A 17,739-nucleotide genomic window follows, 5' to 3' on the forward strand; every position below is an offset into this window, starting at 1 on the left:
ACATTGATCACCAGTATTAGGATCATTCTGAGACCCAAATTTCACGTTGACCTTCGGAGTTTTGCTCAAGCAAGATGTCTGGAAATATTTTTTTTTAAGGCGAGCGTTCGTTTCCTTGGCGAGTATCTGGTCGACCATCCGCTTTAAATATATATTAGGTCACTGCTTCTAGAGAAGACCTTGATTGTGGTTGACCAGGTTCACAGACATATATGTTTGGTCACTGCTTGTAGAGAAGACCTTGATTGTGGTTGACCAGGTTCACAGACATATATGTTTGGTCACTGCTTGTAGAGAAGACCTTGATTGTGGTTGACCAGGTTCACAGACATATATGTTGGGTCACTGCTTGTAGAGAAGACCTTGATTGTGGTTGACCAGGTTCACAGATATATGTTTGGTCACTGCTTGTAGAGAAGACCTTGATTGTAGTTGACCAGGTTCACAGATATATATTGGTTCACTGCTTGTAGAGAAGACCTTGATTGTAGTTGACCAGGTTCACAGATATATATTGGGTCACTGCTTGTAGAGAAGACCTTGATTGTAGTTGACCAGGTTCACAGATATATATTGGGTCACTGCTTGTAGAGAAGACCTTGATTGTAGTTGACCAGGTTCACAGATATATATTGGTTCACTGCTTGTAGAGAAGACCTTGATTGTAGTTGACCAGGTTCACAGATATATATTGGTTCACTGCTTGTAGAGAAGACCTTGATTGTAGTTGACAAGGTTCACAGATATATGTTGGTTCACTGCTTGTAGAGAAGACCTTGATTGTAGTTGACAAGGTTCACAGATATATGTTGGTTCACTGCTTGTAGAGAAGACCTTGATTGTAGTTGACAAGGTTCACAGATATATGTTGGTTCACTGCTTGTAGAGAAGACCTTCATTGTAGTTGACAAGGTTCACAGATATATGTTTGGTCACTGCTTGTAGAGAAGACCTTGATTGTAGTTGACAAGGTTCACAGATATATGTTGGGTCACTGCTTGTACAGAAGATCTTCATTGTAGTTGACCAGGTTCACAGACATATATGTTGGGTCACTGCTTGTAGAGAAGACCTTCATTGTAGTTGACCAGGTTCACAGACATATTTGTTGGGTCACTGCTTGTAGAGAAGACCTTGATTGTAGTTGACAAGGTTCACAGATATATGTTAGGTCACTGCTTGTAGAGAAGACCTTGATTGTAGTTACCAGGTTTACAGATATATGTTTGGTCACTGCTTGTAGAGAAGATCTTCATTGTAGTTGACCAGGTTTACAGATATATGTTTGGTCTCTGCTTGTAGAGAAGACCTTGATTGTAGTTACCAGGTTTACAGATATATGTTTGGTCACTGCTTGTAGAGAAGACCTTGATTGTGGTTGACAGGTTCACAGATATATGTTGGGTCACTGCTTGTAGAGAAGACCTTGATTGTAGTTGACAAGGTTCACAGATATATGTTTGGTCACTGCTTGTAGAGAAGACCTTGATTGTAGTTGACAAGGTTCACAGATATATGTTGGGTCACTGCTTGTAGAGAAGACCTTCATTGTAGTTGACAAGGTTCACAGATATATGTTTGGTCACTGCTTGTAGAGAAGATCTTCATTGTAGTTGACAAGGTTCACAGATATATGTTGGGTCACTGCTTGTAGAGAAGACCTTCATTGTAGTTGACAAGGTTCACAGATATATGTTTGGTCACTGCTTGTAGAGAAGACCTTCATTGTAGTTGACAAGGTTCACAGATATATGTTTGGTCACTGCTTGTAGAGAAGACCTTGATTGTAGTTGACCAGGTTCACAGATATATGTTTGGTCACTGCTTGTAGAGAAGACCTTCATTGTAGTTGACAAGGTTCACAGATATATGTTGGGTCACTGCTTGTAGAGAAGACCTTCATTGTAGTTGACAAGGTTCACAGATATATGTTGGGTCACTGCTTGTAGAGAAGACCTTGATTGTAGTTGACAAGGTTTACAGATATATGTTGGGTCACTGCTTGTAGAGAAGATCTTCATTGTAGTTGACAAGGTTCACAGATATATGTTGGGTCACTGCTTGTAGAGAAGACCTTGATTGTAGTTGACAAGGTTCACAGATATATGTTTGGTCACTGCTTGTAGAGAAGACCTTGATTGTAGTTGACAGGTTCACAGACATATATGTTGGGTCACTGCTTGTAGAGAAGATCTTCATTGTAGTTGACCAGGTTCACAGACATATATGTTGGGTCACTGCTTGTAGAGAAGACCTTCATTGTAGTTGACCAGGTTCACAGACATATTTGTTGGGTCACTGCTTGTAGAGAAGACCTTCATTTGAGTTGACAAGGTTCATAGACATATATGTTGGGTCACTGCTTGTAGAGAAGACCTTCATTGTAGTTGACCAGGTTCACAGATATATGTTGGGTCACTGCTTGTAGAGAAGATCTTCATTGTAGTTGACCAGGTTCACAGATATATGTTGGGTCACTGCTTGTAGAGAAGATCTTCATTGTAGTTGACCAGGTTCACAGATATATGTTGGGTCACTGCTTGTAGAGAAGACCTTGATTGTAGTTGACCAGGTTCACAGATATATATTGGTTCACTGCTTGTAGAGAAGACCTTGATTGTAGTTGACAAGGTTCACAGATATATGTTGGTTCACTGCTTGTAGAGAAGACCTTGATTGTAGTTGACAAGGTTCACAGATATATGTTGGTTCACTTCTTGTAGAGAAGACCTTGATTGTAGTTGACAAGGTTCACAGATATATGTTTGGTCACTGCTTGTAGAGAAGACCTTGATTGTAGTTGACAAGGTTCACAGATATATGTTGGGTCACTGCTTGTAGAGAAGACCTTGATTGTAGTTGACAAGGTTCACAGATATATGTTGGGTCACTGCTTGTAGAGAAGACCTTGATTGTAGTTGACAAGGTTCACAGATATATGTTGGGTCACTGCTTGTAGAGAAGACCTTGATTGTAGTTGACAAGGTTCACAGATATATGTTAGGTCACTGCTTGTAGAGAAGACCTTGATTGTAGTTACCAGGTTTACAGATATATGTTTGGTCACTGCTTGTAGAGAAGATCTTCATTGTAGTTGACCAGGTTTACAGATATATGTTTGGTCACTGCTTGTAGAGAAGACCTTGATTGTAGTTACCAGGTTTACAGATATATGTTTGGTCACTGCTTGTAGAGAAGACCTTGATTGTGGTTGACAGGTTCACAGATATATGTTGGGTCACTGCTTGTAGAGAAGACCTTGATTGTAGTTGACAAGGTTCACAGATATATGTTTGGTCACTGCTTGTAGAGAAGACCTTCATTGTAGTTGACAAGGTTCACAGATATATGTTTGGTCACTGCTTGTAGAGAAGACCTTCATTGTAGTTGACAAGGTTCACAGATATATGTTGGGTCACTGCTTGTAGAGAAGATCTTCATTGTAGTTGACCAGGTTCACAGATATATGTTTGGTCACTGCTTGTAGAGAAGACCTTCATTGTAGTTGACAAGGTTCACAGATATATGTTTGGTCACTGCTTGTAGAGAAGACCTTGATTGTAGTTGACCAGGTTCACAGATATATGTTGGGTCACTGCTTGTAGAGAAGACCTTGATTGTAGTTGACAAGGTTCACAGATATATATTGGATCACTGCTTGTAGAGAAGACCTTCATTGTAGTTGACCAGGTTCACAGATATATGTTGGGTCACTGCTTGTAGAGAAGACCTTGATTGTAGTTGACCAGGTTTACAGATATATGTTTGGTCACTGCTTGTAGAGAAGACCTTCATTGTAGTTGACAAGGTTCACAGATATATGTTGGGTCACTGCTTGTAGAGAAGACCTTGATTGTAGTTGACAAGGTTTACAGATATATGTTGGGTCACTGTTTGTAGAGAAGACCTTGATTGTAGTTGACAAGGTTTACAGATATATGTTGGGTCACTGCTTGTAGAGAAGACCTTCATTGTAGTTGACAAGGTTCACAGATATATGTTTGGTCACTGCTTGTAGAGAAGATCTTCATTGTAGTTGACAAGGTTCACAGATATATGTTTGGTCACTGCTTGTAGAGAAGACCTTCATTGTAGTTGACAAGGTTCACAGATATATGTTTGGTCACTGCTTGTAGAGAAGACCTTCATTGTAGTTGACAAGGTTCACAGATATATGTTGGGTCACTGTTTGTAGAGAAGACCTTGATTCTTGATTGTAGTTGACAAGGTTTACAGATATATGTTTGGTCACTGCTTGTAGAGAAGACCTTCATTGTAGTTGACCAGGTTCACAGATATATGTTTGGTCACTGCTTGTAGAGAAGATCTTCATTGTAGTTGACCAGGTTTACAGATATATGTTGGGTCACTGCTTGTAGAGAAGATCTTCATTGTAGTTGACCAGGTTTACAGATATATGTTGGGTCACTGCTTGTAGAGAAGATCTTCATTGTAGTTGACCAGGTTTACAGATATATGTTGGGTCACTGCTTGTAGAGAAGATCTTCATTGTAGTTGACCAGGTTTACAGATATATGTTGGGTCACTGCTTGTAGAGAAGACCTTGATTGTAGTTGACAGGTTCACAGATATATGTTGGGTCACTGCTTGTAGAGAAGACCTTGATTGTAGTTGACAGGTTCACAGATATATGTTGGGTCACTGCTTGTAGAGAAGACCTTGATTGTAGTTGACAAGGTTCACAGATATATATTGGATCACTGCTTGTAGAGAAGACCTTCATTGTAGTTGACAGGTTCACAGATATATGTTGGGTCACTGCTTGTAGAGAAGATCTTCATTGTAGTTGACCAGGTTCACAGATATATGTTGGGTCACTGCTTGTAGAGAAGACCTTGATTGTAGTTGACAAGGTTCACAGATATATATTGGATCACTGCTTGTAGAGAAGACCTTCATTGTAGTTGACCAGGTTCACAGATATATGTTGGGTCACTGCTTGTAGAGAAGATCTTCATTGTAGTTGACCAGGTTCACAGATATATGTTGGGTCACTGCTTGTAGAGAAGACCTTGATTGTAGTTGACAAGGTTCACAGATATATGTTAGGTCACTGCTTGTAGAGAAGATCTTCATTGTAGTTGACCAGGTTTACAGATATATGTTTGGTCACTGCTTGTAGAAAAGACCTTCATTGTAGTTGACAAGGTTCACAGATATATGTTGGGTCACTGCTTGTAGAGAAGATCTTCATTGTAGTTGACCAGGTTCACAGATATATGTTGGGTCACTGCTTGTAGAGAAGATCTTCATTGTAGTTGACCAGGTTCACAGATATATGTTTGGTCACTGCTTGTAGAGAAGACCTTCATTGTAGTTGACAAGGTTCACAGATATATGTTGGGTCACTGCTTGTAGAGAAGACCTTGATTGTAGTTGACAAGGTTCACAGATATATGTTTGGTCACTGCTTGTAGAGAAGACCTTGATTGTAGTTGACCAGGTTTACAGATATATGTTTGGTCACTGCTTGTAGAGAAGACCTTCATTGTAGTTGACAAGGTTCACAGATATATATTGGGTCACTGCTTGTAGAGAAGACCTTGATTGTAGTTACCAGGTTTACAGATATATGTTTGGTCACTGCTTGTAGAGAAGACCTTGATTGTAGTTGACAAGGTTCACAGATATATGTTGGTTCACTGCTTGTAGAGAAGACCTTGATTGTAGTTGACAAGGTTCACAGATATATGTTTGGTCACTGCTTGTAGAGAAGACCTTGATTGTAGTTGACCAGGTTTACAGATATATGTTTGGTCACTGCTTGTAGAGAAGACCTTGATTGTAGTTGACCAGGTTCACAGATATATGTTTGGTCACTGCTTGTAGAGAAGACCTTGATTGTAGTTGACAAGGTTCACAGATATATGTTTGGTCACTGCTTGTAGAGAAGACCTTGATTGTAGTTGACAAGGTTCACAGATATATGTTGGGTCACTGCTTGTAGAGAAGACCTTGATTGTAGTTGACAAGGTTCACAGATATATGTTGGGTCACTGCTTGTAGAGAAGACCTTGATTGTAGTTGACAAGGTTCACAGATATATGTTTGGTCACTGCTTGTAGAGAAGATCTTCATTGTAGTTGACCAGGTTCACAGATATATGTTGGGTCACTGCTTGTAGAGAAGACCTTGATTGTAGTTGACAAGGTTCACAGATATATGTTGGGTCACTGCTTGTAGAGAAGATCTTGATTGTAGTTGACAAGGTTCACAGATATATGTTGGGTCACTGCTTGTAGAGAAGACCTTGATTGTAGTTGACAAGGTTCACAGATATATGTTGGGTCACTGCTTGTAGAGAAGATCTTCATTGTAGTTGACAAGGTTCACAGACATATATGTTTGGTCACTGCTTGTAGAGAAGACCTTGATTGTAGTTGACAAGGTTCACAGATATATGTTGGGTCACTGCTTGTAGAGAAGACCTTCATTGTAGTTGACAAGGTTCACAGACATATATGTTGGGTCACTGCTTGTAGAGAAGACCTTGATTGTAGTTGACAAGGTTCACAGACATATTTGTTGGGTCACTGCTTGTAGAGAAGATCTTCATTGTAGTTGACCAGGTTCACTAGAACGTCTGCATTTTTAGACTTCTGGCATCTGAGTTGTTACAAGTTCGTCCAGAGCTGGCGTCTGTCACTCTTCTCAGATGTTCTGTACAATATGTTCCTATCACCTCCAGACTCCGACCTTGAGGAATGTTCTCGAACGCGTCCCTGGTGGCTTTGTATGAGTAAGTGTAGACCAGAGCTTTGCTGACTTTTCGATTGTCGCTCAATCTGTGACTCGATGGGCATCTTTGAAGGCTACTTCCAAGAAGTCTTGTGAGGTTTTTGACTTTGTTAGATGGTTGAGGCTTTAATCGGGACGCATTTGTCGGGTCTTCAGTTGTATTGTTGCAAACCACATCAGGGAGACATAAAACAGTGGAGGAATTATCTTCGCCATGAGTGTGTATACAAATGACTTCTCATTGGTTTCAATTGACTTGGCTGGTTATAACAATAAGTATATATTGTGTAAGTTATCTCTGTTTTCTTACTTGCTTAAGTAATCTCTGTTTTCTTGCTTACTCAACTTATCTGTCTTCTTGCTTACTTAAGTAATCTGTTTTATTACTTAGTTAAGTAATCTCTGTTTTTTTATTTACTTAAAAATCTGTTTTCTTACTTACTTAAATAATCTCTGTTTTCTTACTAACTGTTACACACCTAAGCAATCTTTTTCTTACTTACTTATGTAATTTTGTTTTACTTACTCACTTAAGTTATCTCTTATTCCTTACTTACTTACTTACATAATTACATTTTTAAGTAATCTCTGTTTTCTTACTTACTTACATGCTTAAGTAATCTCTGTTTTATTACTTTCTTATTTATGTAATCTGTTTTTTTCCTTACTTACTCATAAGTAATCATTGTTGTACTTTCTTAAGTAATCTCTGTTTTTTACTTACCTAAGTAATCTCTTTTTTCTTTCTTGCTTACTTATTTTATCTGTTTTCTTAATATTTCGTAATCATTATTTTCTTACTTACTTTGTGATGTAATCTCTGTTTGTTTTCTTACTTCCTTATTTAATTTTTTTTTTCTTTCCTAAGTAATTTTTTACTTTATTAAGTGATCACTGTCTTCTTTTTACATAAGTAACCTGTTTTCTTACTGAAGTAATCTTTTTTCTTACTTACTTAAGTAATCTGTTTTCTTACTTATTTAAGTAATCTCCATTTTCTTACTTAATTAAGGAATCACTACTTTCTTTTTTAATTAAGTTATCTGTTTTCTTTTTTACTTAAGTAATCTCTATTTTCTTACTTACTTAAGTAATCTCTGTTTTTATACTTACCTAGTAATCTCTGTTTTCTTACTTAGTTAGTAATATCTGTTGTCTTACTTACTTAAGTAATCTCTGTTTTTTTTCACTTACTTATTTTATCTCTGTTTTCTTATTTACTTTGTAATGTAATCTCTGTTTTCTTTTTTACTTCCTTATGTAATCTTTTTTTTTCTTTCTTTTCTAAATAATTTTTTTTTACTTACTCAAGCAATCTCTGTTGTTATACTTACCTAAGTAATCTCTGTTTTCTTACTTACTTAAGTAATCTCTTTTTTACTTTATGAAGTGATCACTGCTTTCTTTTTTACTTAAGTAATCTTTTTTCTTACTTACTTGGTAATCTCTGTTTTTGTTTAATTAAGTAATCTATGCTTTTTTTTTAACTTAAGTTTTCTGTTTTCTTACTTTATTAAGTAATATCTGTTTTTTTAAATGTATTTATCTTTTTCTTTTGTCTACAGGATGACCAATGACAGACATATACATAAATGTCTTTATCCGTAAGTGAAAAGAACAAATTATATACCTTTTTATTTGGGATTTCTCTACAGTAATCGTCAAAAAACAGGATAAAACATATTTCCTAAATGAACCAACAAATTTCTTCACAAAACAACAAACACTCTCAGCTGCATATTTTTATAAATGTATCTCCCACACCTACTTGGCTTTATCGTCATAATTCTTCCCATTTAATTTATACACGAGTTTATTGCCCAAGTTATACCAAATGGTAATAGGACAATTGAAATATTGGTCAAGTTTCGATTTATTTAAAAAGACCGATAAGTATTGTTGTCGTGAATTTGTTAATCTGATTGTCTCCCCTAATGTTTGTTAACATTTGTTAGACTGTGTGCTGACCATATTCCGTGTTCTGATGTCTACTATGTGTGTAGTTGTTTGTCATCCAGTGTAATAAAGCTTTAAATGTAACAATGATTTTGTTATTGTTGAAGTACCACAGTTTATTACACTGAATCTATCTAAACATGGATAGACTGCCTCGACCGAAAAGGTTTGACGTGAACATACCGCGCCACAAGCATCAGAAATGTGGCTGCATTGGTACGAAACCTTTAATAACTTTTTGTCGGTAGTTACTTTAGAAAATGTAGATAACAAGAAACTATTAATAAATTACATTTCGCCATCGGTGACCAGATGATAAGTGACAAAAAAACGTATGAATATTCCATTCAGTCACTAAATAAAATCTACATTCAGCCTAATAATGAAGTATTCTCAAGGTGCAAGTTAGACACGTATAGAAAGGAACAGGGTCAAAGTATTGACGCCTTTTTCAAAAACTCCATGGATTGCAATTTCAAAGCCCTGACAGCTGAGCAACATCGTGATGAGTCCATATGTGATGCATTCATCACTGGAATAGCCTCCAACAGTACTAGAAAACGTCTCCTAGAGAAAACAGATTTAAAGTTTAAGGATGTTGTACGAGTCACAGTCAGAAACCACTAGTGGGGCTACTACAAATGTTGTAAGAGAACACCCTGCTGATACTGTCGCTCCCCAGTTGCCTGATCTACGAGCCTCGATTAATTGGGCTCAAACAAAACATGAGGTAAACGCTACATCTAGCAAGTGTTACTTCTGCTGCAGAGGAAGACATCCTCGTAATGAGTGCCCCGCACGTGAAGCCACATGTAATCAGTGTGGCAAGAAGGGACATTTTCAGAGATCTTGCAAGTCAAGAAAATCTACAGCTTTTGCACTCGCTACGTTTAGGACTAGGAAAATCAACCTCCTTGATTCTTCTCAATGGGGTGCCAATTACAGCCTTGATAGACACTGGAAGCTGTGAGAGTTATGTATCAGCTATGTATCAGCTATTTTGCCAGGAGTCAACTGTGGAAAAAATATGTATGGCTTGTACTCACTTGTTTCGAGTTACTGAAGACCATATCTTTGCTTCCTTTCAACTCAAAGATGAAACATATGAAAATATTAGACTGTCACTTTTAGATGCATTGTGTTCAGATGTAATTCTAGGCTTGGATTTCATAAGCCTACACGAGAATCTACAGATTCCCTTTAGTGGAAAGAGACCACCTCTGTGTGTAAGTACTCTTAGACCAGCTAAAGTAGAGGCGCCTACTCTTTATGGTAACTTGTCTCCTAACTGCACTCCAGTGGCAACTAAGACACTCTCTACAGGACTCTAAGTTTATTAATGCTGAGATTCAGAGACTACTGAAAGAAGAAATAAAGCCTTCAAAATCCTCCTGGCGGGCTGTGACAGGCTGGGGAAAGTGATGTGTGTTTGGCGCGTTTAATGTCTAGGGGATGATTATTTTTAAAGCTATCACACGCCAACCCGTCAGCATATAAATCGGGAGCAGGTACGCAACGAGACAAGCAATGAAAGAAAGATACAAAGTTAAAAATAAAGAATATTTATTTACATAAATATTTACATATAAAAATAAGAAGGGGGAGGGTTTGCATCTATCTCTAATTGACACTAATTTTGATCATCACTCTTGCACTTAATAAGAGAGTATGTCACTTTGTCTTCTGAACTTAGCTGGTTGTCCTGTTGATGTCGCAGCTGGCTGTGATCCTGGCTTGAGGTTCTGCAGCTGGAGGTGGCGCTCTAGCGAGTAGAGGGACGCCGGAGTTACTCTTCTTGTGGAGTCTCAATCCAAAGTTCTGATATCTGTAGTGGGCACAGTAGGGCGGGTGGCCGGCTACCGTGGGCACAAGGTTACTGCGGGCAGAGCTGATCTGCCGTGGGCAGCGTACTTAACAGGATATGTCCAGTGAGTTGCAGAGGGTTTGGCGTAGCTATGTCGCACAGATCTGAGTCTATAGGGACGTCGCACCTAATAAGTTGACAGGTGGGCTGTCGAATAGCCGGGCAAGGCCGATAGCGCCAAGTAGTAAAGTTGAGTAGTTCCACGTAGGCGGGAGATGATACTCAATAGCAAATATTCAGTAGTGCAGTGCTGAATAGCACTAAGTACGACTGCAGTAGGCAATTGATCCGATAAATAGGCAAGTGCAGTGCTGAATAGCACTAAGCACATAGGTAATAGGTGATTCTCGATAGCAAATAGGCAGACACCTGAGGGAGGCTGCGGATAAATAAAGACAAGTTAGACATTTCTCTCATGCATCTTATCGATGCCCTCGACTGTGGTGCATTCGTCAGATTGGTAAAATTGCTTTAGAGCACAAGGTGGAGATGATGACAAATGGGAGTTGGAAAATAGATGGCTGATTGTAGCAATATAAAAATGTACATAAAAGGGGAAATAATAAACTCAAATGAACAACAAAAGTGGGAAGAGAAAAGGGGGGGGGGGGAATGGACGGTGGTCAGCGACCATGACAGTTTGTTTACATACGACCGTCGGCCGAGAACAATGGAGTGCACTTGAATGGACAGCGTCCGTTCAAGGGGAGCAACTCTCGTCAAAGTAGAATGACTAAAGGGGGAGATAATTCATATATATTCTCTAAGCGCAGTATTAGTGTGCTAGTCAAATTATCAAGGCGGTCAGCCGAGATAAAGGAAATAAAATAAGATGTACAAATATATACATGGTTGCATCAACGATCAATTGAGCACCGTGGCATTAATAGATTAATGCAATACATAAATAAATACATATGCCATGTTTATGTTTTCTACTTTCGACAGTGAGAAATACACAATGCACTAATTAAATATAAATGAAATAATATAATGCACATGATAATATCCAGTGAGGAATATTCACAAAGTAATTAAGATGGGACTTGTGATTAAGTTCGGCTTACCACCAGGTATTCCTCTAGGAGTAAGAATAAATGATATAGTCGAGACTCGATTGACAGCGGTAGAGAAATGAAAGGGTCTGGCTTGATTTAATCTACTTCATATATAGGCCTGGAGAATGTGGGCGGAAACAGGAAATGTCCTAGGCTTAGAATGGTCTTACACGTGGGTGAATCCGACAAGAGTCGCACCTTGGAGTGTCACGCTACGTGTTGACCAGAGTAATCTCTTTGATTATGGAGAGACGTGGGATGGGGGGATTGGTTTGCATTCCACCCAAGGTGGGGTCAACCGCGACCGTCAGACATCCGGCGGATAAGACAAAAGAAACTGTGTGTTTATCGTTACCTGATCAAGGGTAGATAAGTGAAGGGACGCGGCATAGCTATCTCCAATGTGCTTAACTAAGTCTAGCCTGTAGAGGAAAAGGTGGTGCGGGTGAAGAAATTGGGGATAGGACGGGGAAATAATTAAAATAAAATAAATAAATAATAGTAAATAATAATTAATGTTGTGATAAATTTGAGTGACTCTGACGGCAAGCTTTTGACTTGTCACACGGCCACAGGTTTTAATAGCAGCCATTGAGAGGGACAAAAGTTATTCACCTTATTGGGGCTACCCTCCCATGTCCATACCAACAGAGGTACTTCTTTTATGTCTGCTGAAGTACAGAAGTATTTTAACGAAAGTAGAGTGACGACTAGCAGGACCACGCTTTATAATCCTGAAGGGAATGGTCAAATAGAGAAACTGAACAGTAGTCTTAGGAAAGCTACATTTTGAGCTTACACCCCCGGGATTTGAGTACATCTCAATCGGAACTAGTATTGCAAGACTCGTTGCACTCAATTTGGTCTCTTCTGTGCACGGCGACGAAAAAAAACTCCACACTAGAGACTCTTTTGATTCTATCGCAGAAGTACTTCTGGAACATCCCTACCAACGTGATTAACATTTCCTAGTCCTGTGCTGTTTAAAAAAAATAATAGATCCTCTAAGTATGGCCCATTAATAGAAGAGGTACAACTTGTGAACAACAACCCTCAATACGCTCTTATTAGAACTCCTACGGGCCGAGAAGAAACAGTTTCTTTAAGATTGTTGGCGCCCAAAGAAAAAGACTGTTTCACAGAGAATGTGAGACCCCCTGTGCTGAGAGACGGTTCCCTCAGGAATGCGACACCCTCACTTCAATGCGAAACAGAAAACAACGCAGAGAACTCTACTCTGAATACGCCTGCTTACCAAAGAACCAGATCATTCTTATCGGGGGAAAGAAACTCAGTTGAAGCCCCGACCATCGAATCAGCAAGTAAAGTTGTTGGTACTGATACTGATAGTACTGATACTGATAGGACTGATACTGATAGTACCAAATTCAACCCGATACAACCTATAAGAAACAAAATAGAAATTTAACAGACAAATGTGTTTGATAAACAGTTAGCTATTAACCAGTATTGCAGATGTATTTAGATGTTTATGTTTTATTCGTCTTTGCTTTGCTTTGTCTACCTTTGGTCGCGTTATATGCATAAAATTGAAAGGTGGGGTGAATGTCGTGAATTTGTTTATTTGATTGTCGCCCCTAGTGTTTGTTTACATTTGTTAGACTGTTCACTGGCCATATTTCGTGTTGTGATCTCTACTGTGTGTGTCGTTGTTTGTCATCCAATGTAATAATGCTTTAAGTGTAACATGGTTTTGTTATTGGTGAAGTAAGGCTTGTGCAATATAGTCTTTTGTCAGTGCTGTCGAATGCGACGGACCGATGAATGACTGTACTTTTACTGAAGTTGTTATGTAGAATAAGTAAGGAAGCAACCGAAGTAGAAACTCGAGAACCTATGGAGGATTCTAGTTTTACAATCTTAATTGACAAACAAAAAAAGATGAAAAAAAAATGCTAAGTAATAGTTGGAGACAACACACACACACTCACACACACACACAGCCGAATTGCTTCATGTTTTTTAAAGCCCCTTTGTGAGAGGGAGAGTGAAAGAGAGAGAGTGTGTGAAAGAGAGAGAGAGAGAGAGTGGGAGAGTTAGGCTAGAGAGAGAATAAAAGAGAGAGTGAGAGAAAGTGTGTGAGTGAGTGAGACAGAGTGCGATAGAGAATGTGAGAGTTAGAAAGAGAGAGACTAAGAGAGGGAGAGAGTGAGCTTGTGTGTGTGAGAGTTACAGAGAGATAGAGAATGAGAGAGATAGTTTGAGAGAGCGAGAGATTAAGACACAGAGAGAGAGTGAGAGAGAAAGAAAGAGAGAGACAGTTATGCTTTTTCAAAATATAATTATCTTGTATTTAGTTTACACACTGTTTTTATGTAGAAACCTGTGACGTGGCAACGAGCTATTGGTCTCCACTGTCCACGGGTTTTGACGTCGCAGCTCAGCGTTGAGACCTGCCGTGACGATTGATCTCATTGAAAACTCTTATTTAAGAATAGGGAGGAAACATCTTAGCCCCCCCCCCATCAGTTGTAGATTTGTCGTCTGTCTGCATTTTTAGCCCCTAGTAGCTCCCCCCCCCCCGCATACACACACACAAACAATAGACACACAACTTTTTAAATAAAAAGATTTCTTACCATCATACTTGTCTACTCTTATATAGTCAGTAGAATATGTCATGAAAGTGAACTCATTTCTCCACACACAGACACACTTACCTACAGATGTTTCGTGTTATTCCTAAAGCACATTTTATAATCACATTGGTCTAAGGATAATCTTGATAATCACACTGATCTAAGGATAATCTTGATAATCACACTGATCTAAGGATAATCCCTCACATTAACCCAACAACCATCTATTTCTTGATGATTATCACATTTAACATCTCAGCGTGAAGATTATGCAATTTTTCATAATTCGGAAATCCGAATACAATAGATATATATGTTTTCAAGTTACATGAAGTTACTTTATTTTTCCAGTCTATATTTATTTATGTCTATGGTGGGGCGACTCCCTCTAGAGCTTGAAAAAAGAGTTTGTGTACATAAAAATCTATATATATATATATAGGTCTGTGAACAGATCAATTGCGGATAAGAATTTATTTCCGGTTTCCAGTCTAGTATATTATATAAGTCTACTCGACAGATATTACCCGCTGCCCACAGGTCTTTCCTTGCATATTGCTGATATAGTCACAGAAACAATAAAAGAAAATAATAATTTTATTAGTAAAGCGAATGCATGAATTCATGAATAAAAAATATTATGAATGGAGCTAAAAATAGCTAATCGACCTGAATTCAATTTCGATGAAAACATTGGCGAACGAGTGCAGACCTATGTAAAAATGCTTTAGAAAAACAAATTTGAATGTTAATGTGATTAAATATGAAATGAATGGACTCTAATTAATATGTTCATGTGTTTCATTATAAAACTTTCTTTGCGATAAGAAGTTCTATCATCTAAGAGTTGAAATAGAGTTTTAGACCTAGGAATAGAGAGATGTGTAACATTACGCGTAATGTCTAATTCTAAATTAGCAGGTATAAGGAACGAATTTATGTAAAAATGCATTTGAAACACAAATTTCAAGGTTAATTTTATTAACTCTCTCTCTCCTGATTAAGAATACCATCGTTGTTGTTTTTTTTTTTTGTTTTTTTTTTTTTGACCATTTGGAATTATTTTCTGGTTTTATAAACATTAATTTGTGTTATATAAAAAGAACATGCATTGCTATATAATTCTATACCAAAAAAATATAATTTTGATGACAAAGTTCTAGAAGTTTAATTATAACAGAGAAGTGAACAACAAAAGAGTAAAATGAATAATTCTGTCGGATGACGGAAGATAATTACGAGAGAAAGAGTTAAATAATGAAATCGATATACTATAATTTGTATTTTCATGTGTCAAAGTAAAAAACTATCTGCGAAAATTGTAGTTTCTGAAATTAGATCTAAATCCTTTCGATCTTTTTATGTAAATATGGTGTGGGCAACATTTTTGTATCGAGGGCCGCAATAAAAAAAGTTTGGTAATGGCGGGCCGCATATATATATCTTAGAAAGATAAGCATGCTGTGTTGAATTTCTTTTAATTCATTTAAACACGAAATTTTATAAATTGCTGTTGTCTTTTTACATCGCAATATCCCCACAAATATACAGTTTTACTTAATGTGCAGTATTTTACTTCTTCTTACACTCGTGCATAATTCAACGGAACTGTGAAACTATCTTACTAGTTGTTACCCATGTGTGTGACTGCTTTCAAATTACAGTCAGTCAGCACTGACCAGTGATTATACTTGTTTAGTTTCCACAAAAAATGCTTGCTGACTGAATAAGACAATTTATGTTCCGGAAGTTAAATGTCGGGACGAGCGAAGCCTTCCCTTGTGGAGCATCACCAGAGAATGCTGACCATGTCCTTCAATGGTGCATACTAAATCAAGGGACCCAAACAAGACGCTTCAAAGACTATTTGGAGAACTGCCTGATCTGGAAACCACTACGCGGTTCATCTCAGATATAGGATTACTGACCTGAACCCTTCAACATGTAAAATGAGAACGAAGAAGAAGAACTGATGTATGTGTACCCAAATAGTGTGCACAGCAGCAAAGGTTTTTAAATGTGGAAATACAGCTTCTGGCACCCATAAAACTCCCGTGGTAGTGATGACTGGAACTTCTCTTTGCTTGGAGTTATGTCCTCTGGAGCTGAATCGGCTTCTCTTAATAAGTGTTGTACTTTTCATCATTTCACTAAAGATAGTTTCACCTTTCAACAAAGGAAAATGACCAAAAAAAAATATTTTTTTTTGCTTGCCTGTAGAAATTTGGTAACTGTATTCCATAAAATTTAATATTCATTTGCATTTCATATGTAAACAATCAATTGCACTATCAGTTGTATAAAACATGAAACTTTGTCTTCCACTCTTCATTAGAAATATTGGTAACAAAGTCACAGTCAATGTCCTTCAAGTTACATAACAATTTAATCCTTTGCCTTGCCCATGCTAAGGTAGCATTGCATTATTTATTCATAAATCAGAACTAACCGTGGTTATCTCCCCTAGCTCTAGTAAGTTTCATTGCTATTTATGTTGTAACAATTTAATGCTTAAATTATATGCAGCTTTGTGCAAACTTTCCTGTTTCAAGTTTATGATTCGCAGTCAAAGATCGAGCTCCATCAGTTGTTACACTTGCCATCGTGTTCCAAGCCTACCCAACACTCAGACATTGTGTCTTGAATAGAGTGTATTGATGTATAGCCAACAAGCATAATCTTCGTTTACTTAAAACTTTTTATAATGAGACAGTTTCAATAATTTATATAGATATTTTTTTTTATATTTGCATTTTTATATCTATCTACTGTGGGAACATCTTATTTCTGTAGGGCTCGGCGGGCCGCATAAACCACCTCGGCGGGCCGTATGTGGCCCGCGGTCCGTAATTTGCCCACCCCTGGCCTAGATCGATGAAGTTATAATACTTTCATAGAGTTGAAAAACTTTTGTTTTTGAGGGTCTTACGTTTGTTTTAGGGCTACAATACATACACTACAGTCTAAGTTAGTTCCCAAGGAACATTTATGCCAAGTTTTATCAAGATTGGTTAAACTGTTTTGATTTCTATTTGTAACATACATACATACATACAAACATACATACAAACATACATACATACATACATACATACATACAAACATACATACATACATACATACATACATACGACTTACTTTCTACTTTATAATATAGATGACTGAAACCAAAGAAAGTTACGAGCCAAAATAATTTTAATAAGTGCTTAAAGCGGAAGGAACTATAATTTTTTACTACAGACATTTAATTGTCGGATTTAATTAAAAAACATATTGGGTCGAAATTGCGAATAAAAATATCGTTATTTTTTGTGTGGCAAATTTCAACTTTGTGATTTCGATCGTGATAATTGCTTAAATTTTCTATGTACCCGAAAAGTAATAACAGATTAAATACTTTTGTTTGATCGAGTTATGAGTCAGGATCCAATTAGCAGACGTAGAAGGCGTGTAATTGTAAATAAGATTTGCCAATTGCTGACATATCAGCACATCTTTATTC

The 17,739-nt window shown here is 37.6% G+C and overlaps 1 protein-coding gene across 3 annotated transcripts in view; it reads left to right on the forward strand.

Annotated features, from left to right (window-relative positions):
* Positions 1–17,739, forward strand: part of LOC106072964 (exported protein YdbA-like) — a 56,178-nt gene that overhangs the window by 33,925 nt on the left and 4,514 nt on the right. For 2 of the 3 annotated variants that reach the window (XM_056004100.1, XM_056004101.1), the window contains one exon: positions 8,325–8,363. The exons of the other annotated variant lie outside the window; for it this stretch is intronic. In XM_056004100.1, coding sequence (XP_055860075.1) covers positions 8,325–8,363 — 39 coding nt within the window. The remainder of the gene's footprint in view (positions 1–8,324; positions 8,364–17,739) is intronic. 3 annotated transcript variants of the gene reach the window in all.

Source organism: Biomphalaria glabrata, chromosome 11 (assembly GCF_947242115.1).
Source record: "Biomphalaria glabrata chromosome 11, xgBioGlab47.1, whole genome shotgun sequence".
Classification (NCBI taxonomy): Eukaryota; Metazoa; Mollusca; class Gastropoda; family Planorbidae; genus Biomphalaria; species Biomphalaria glabrata.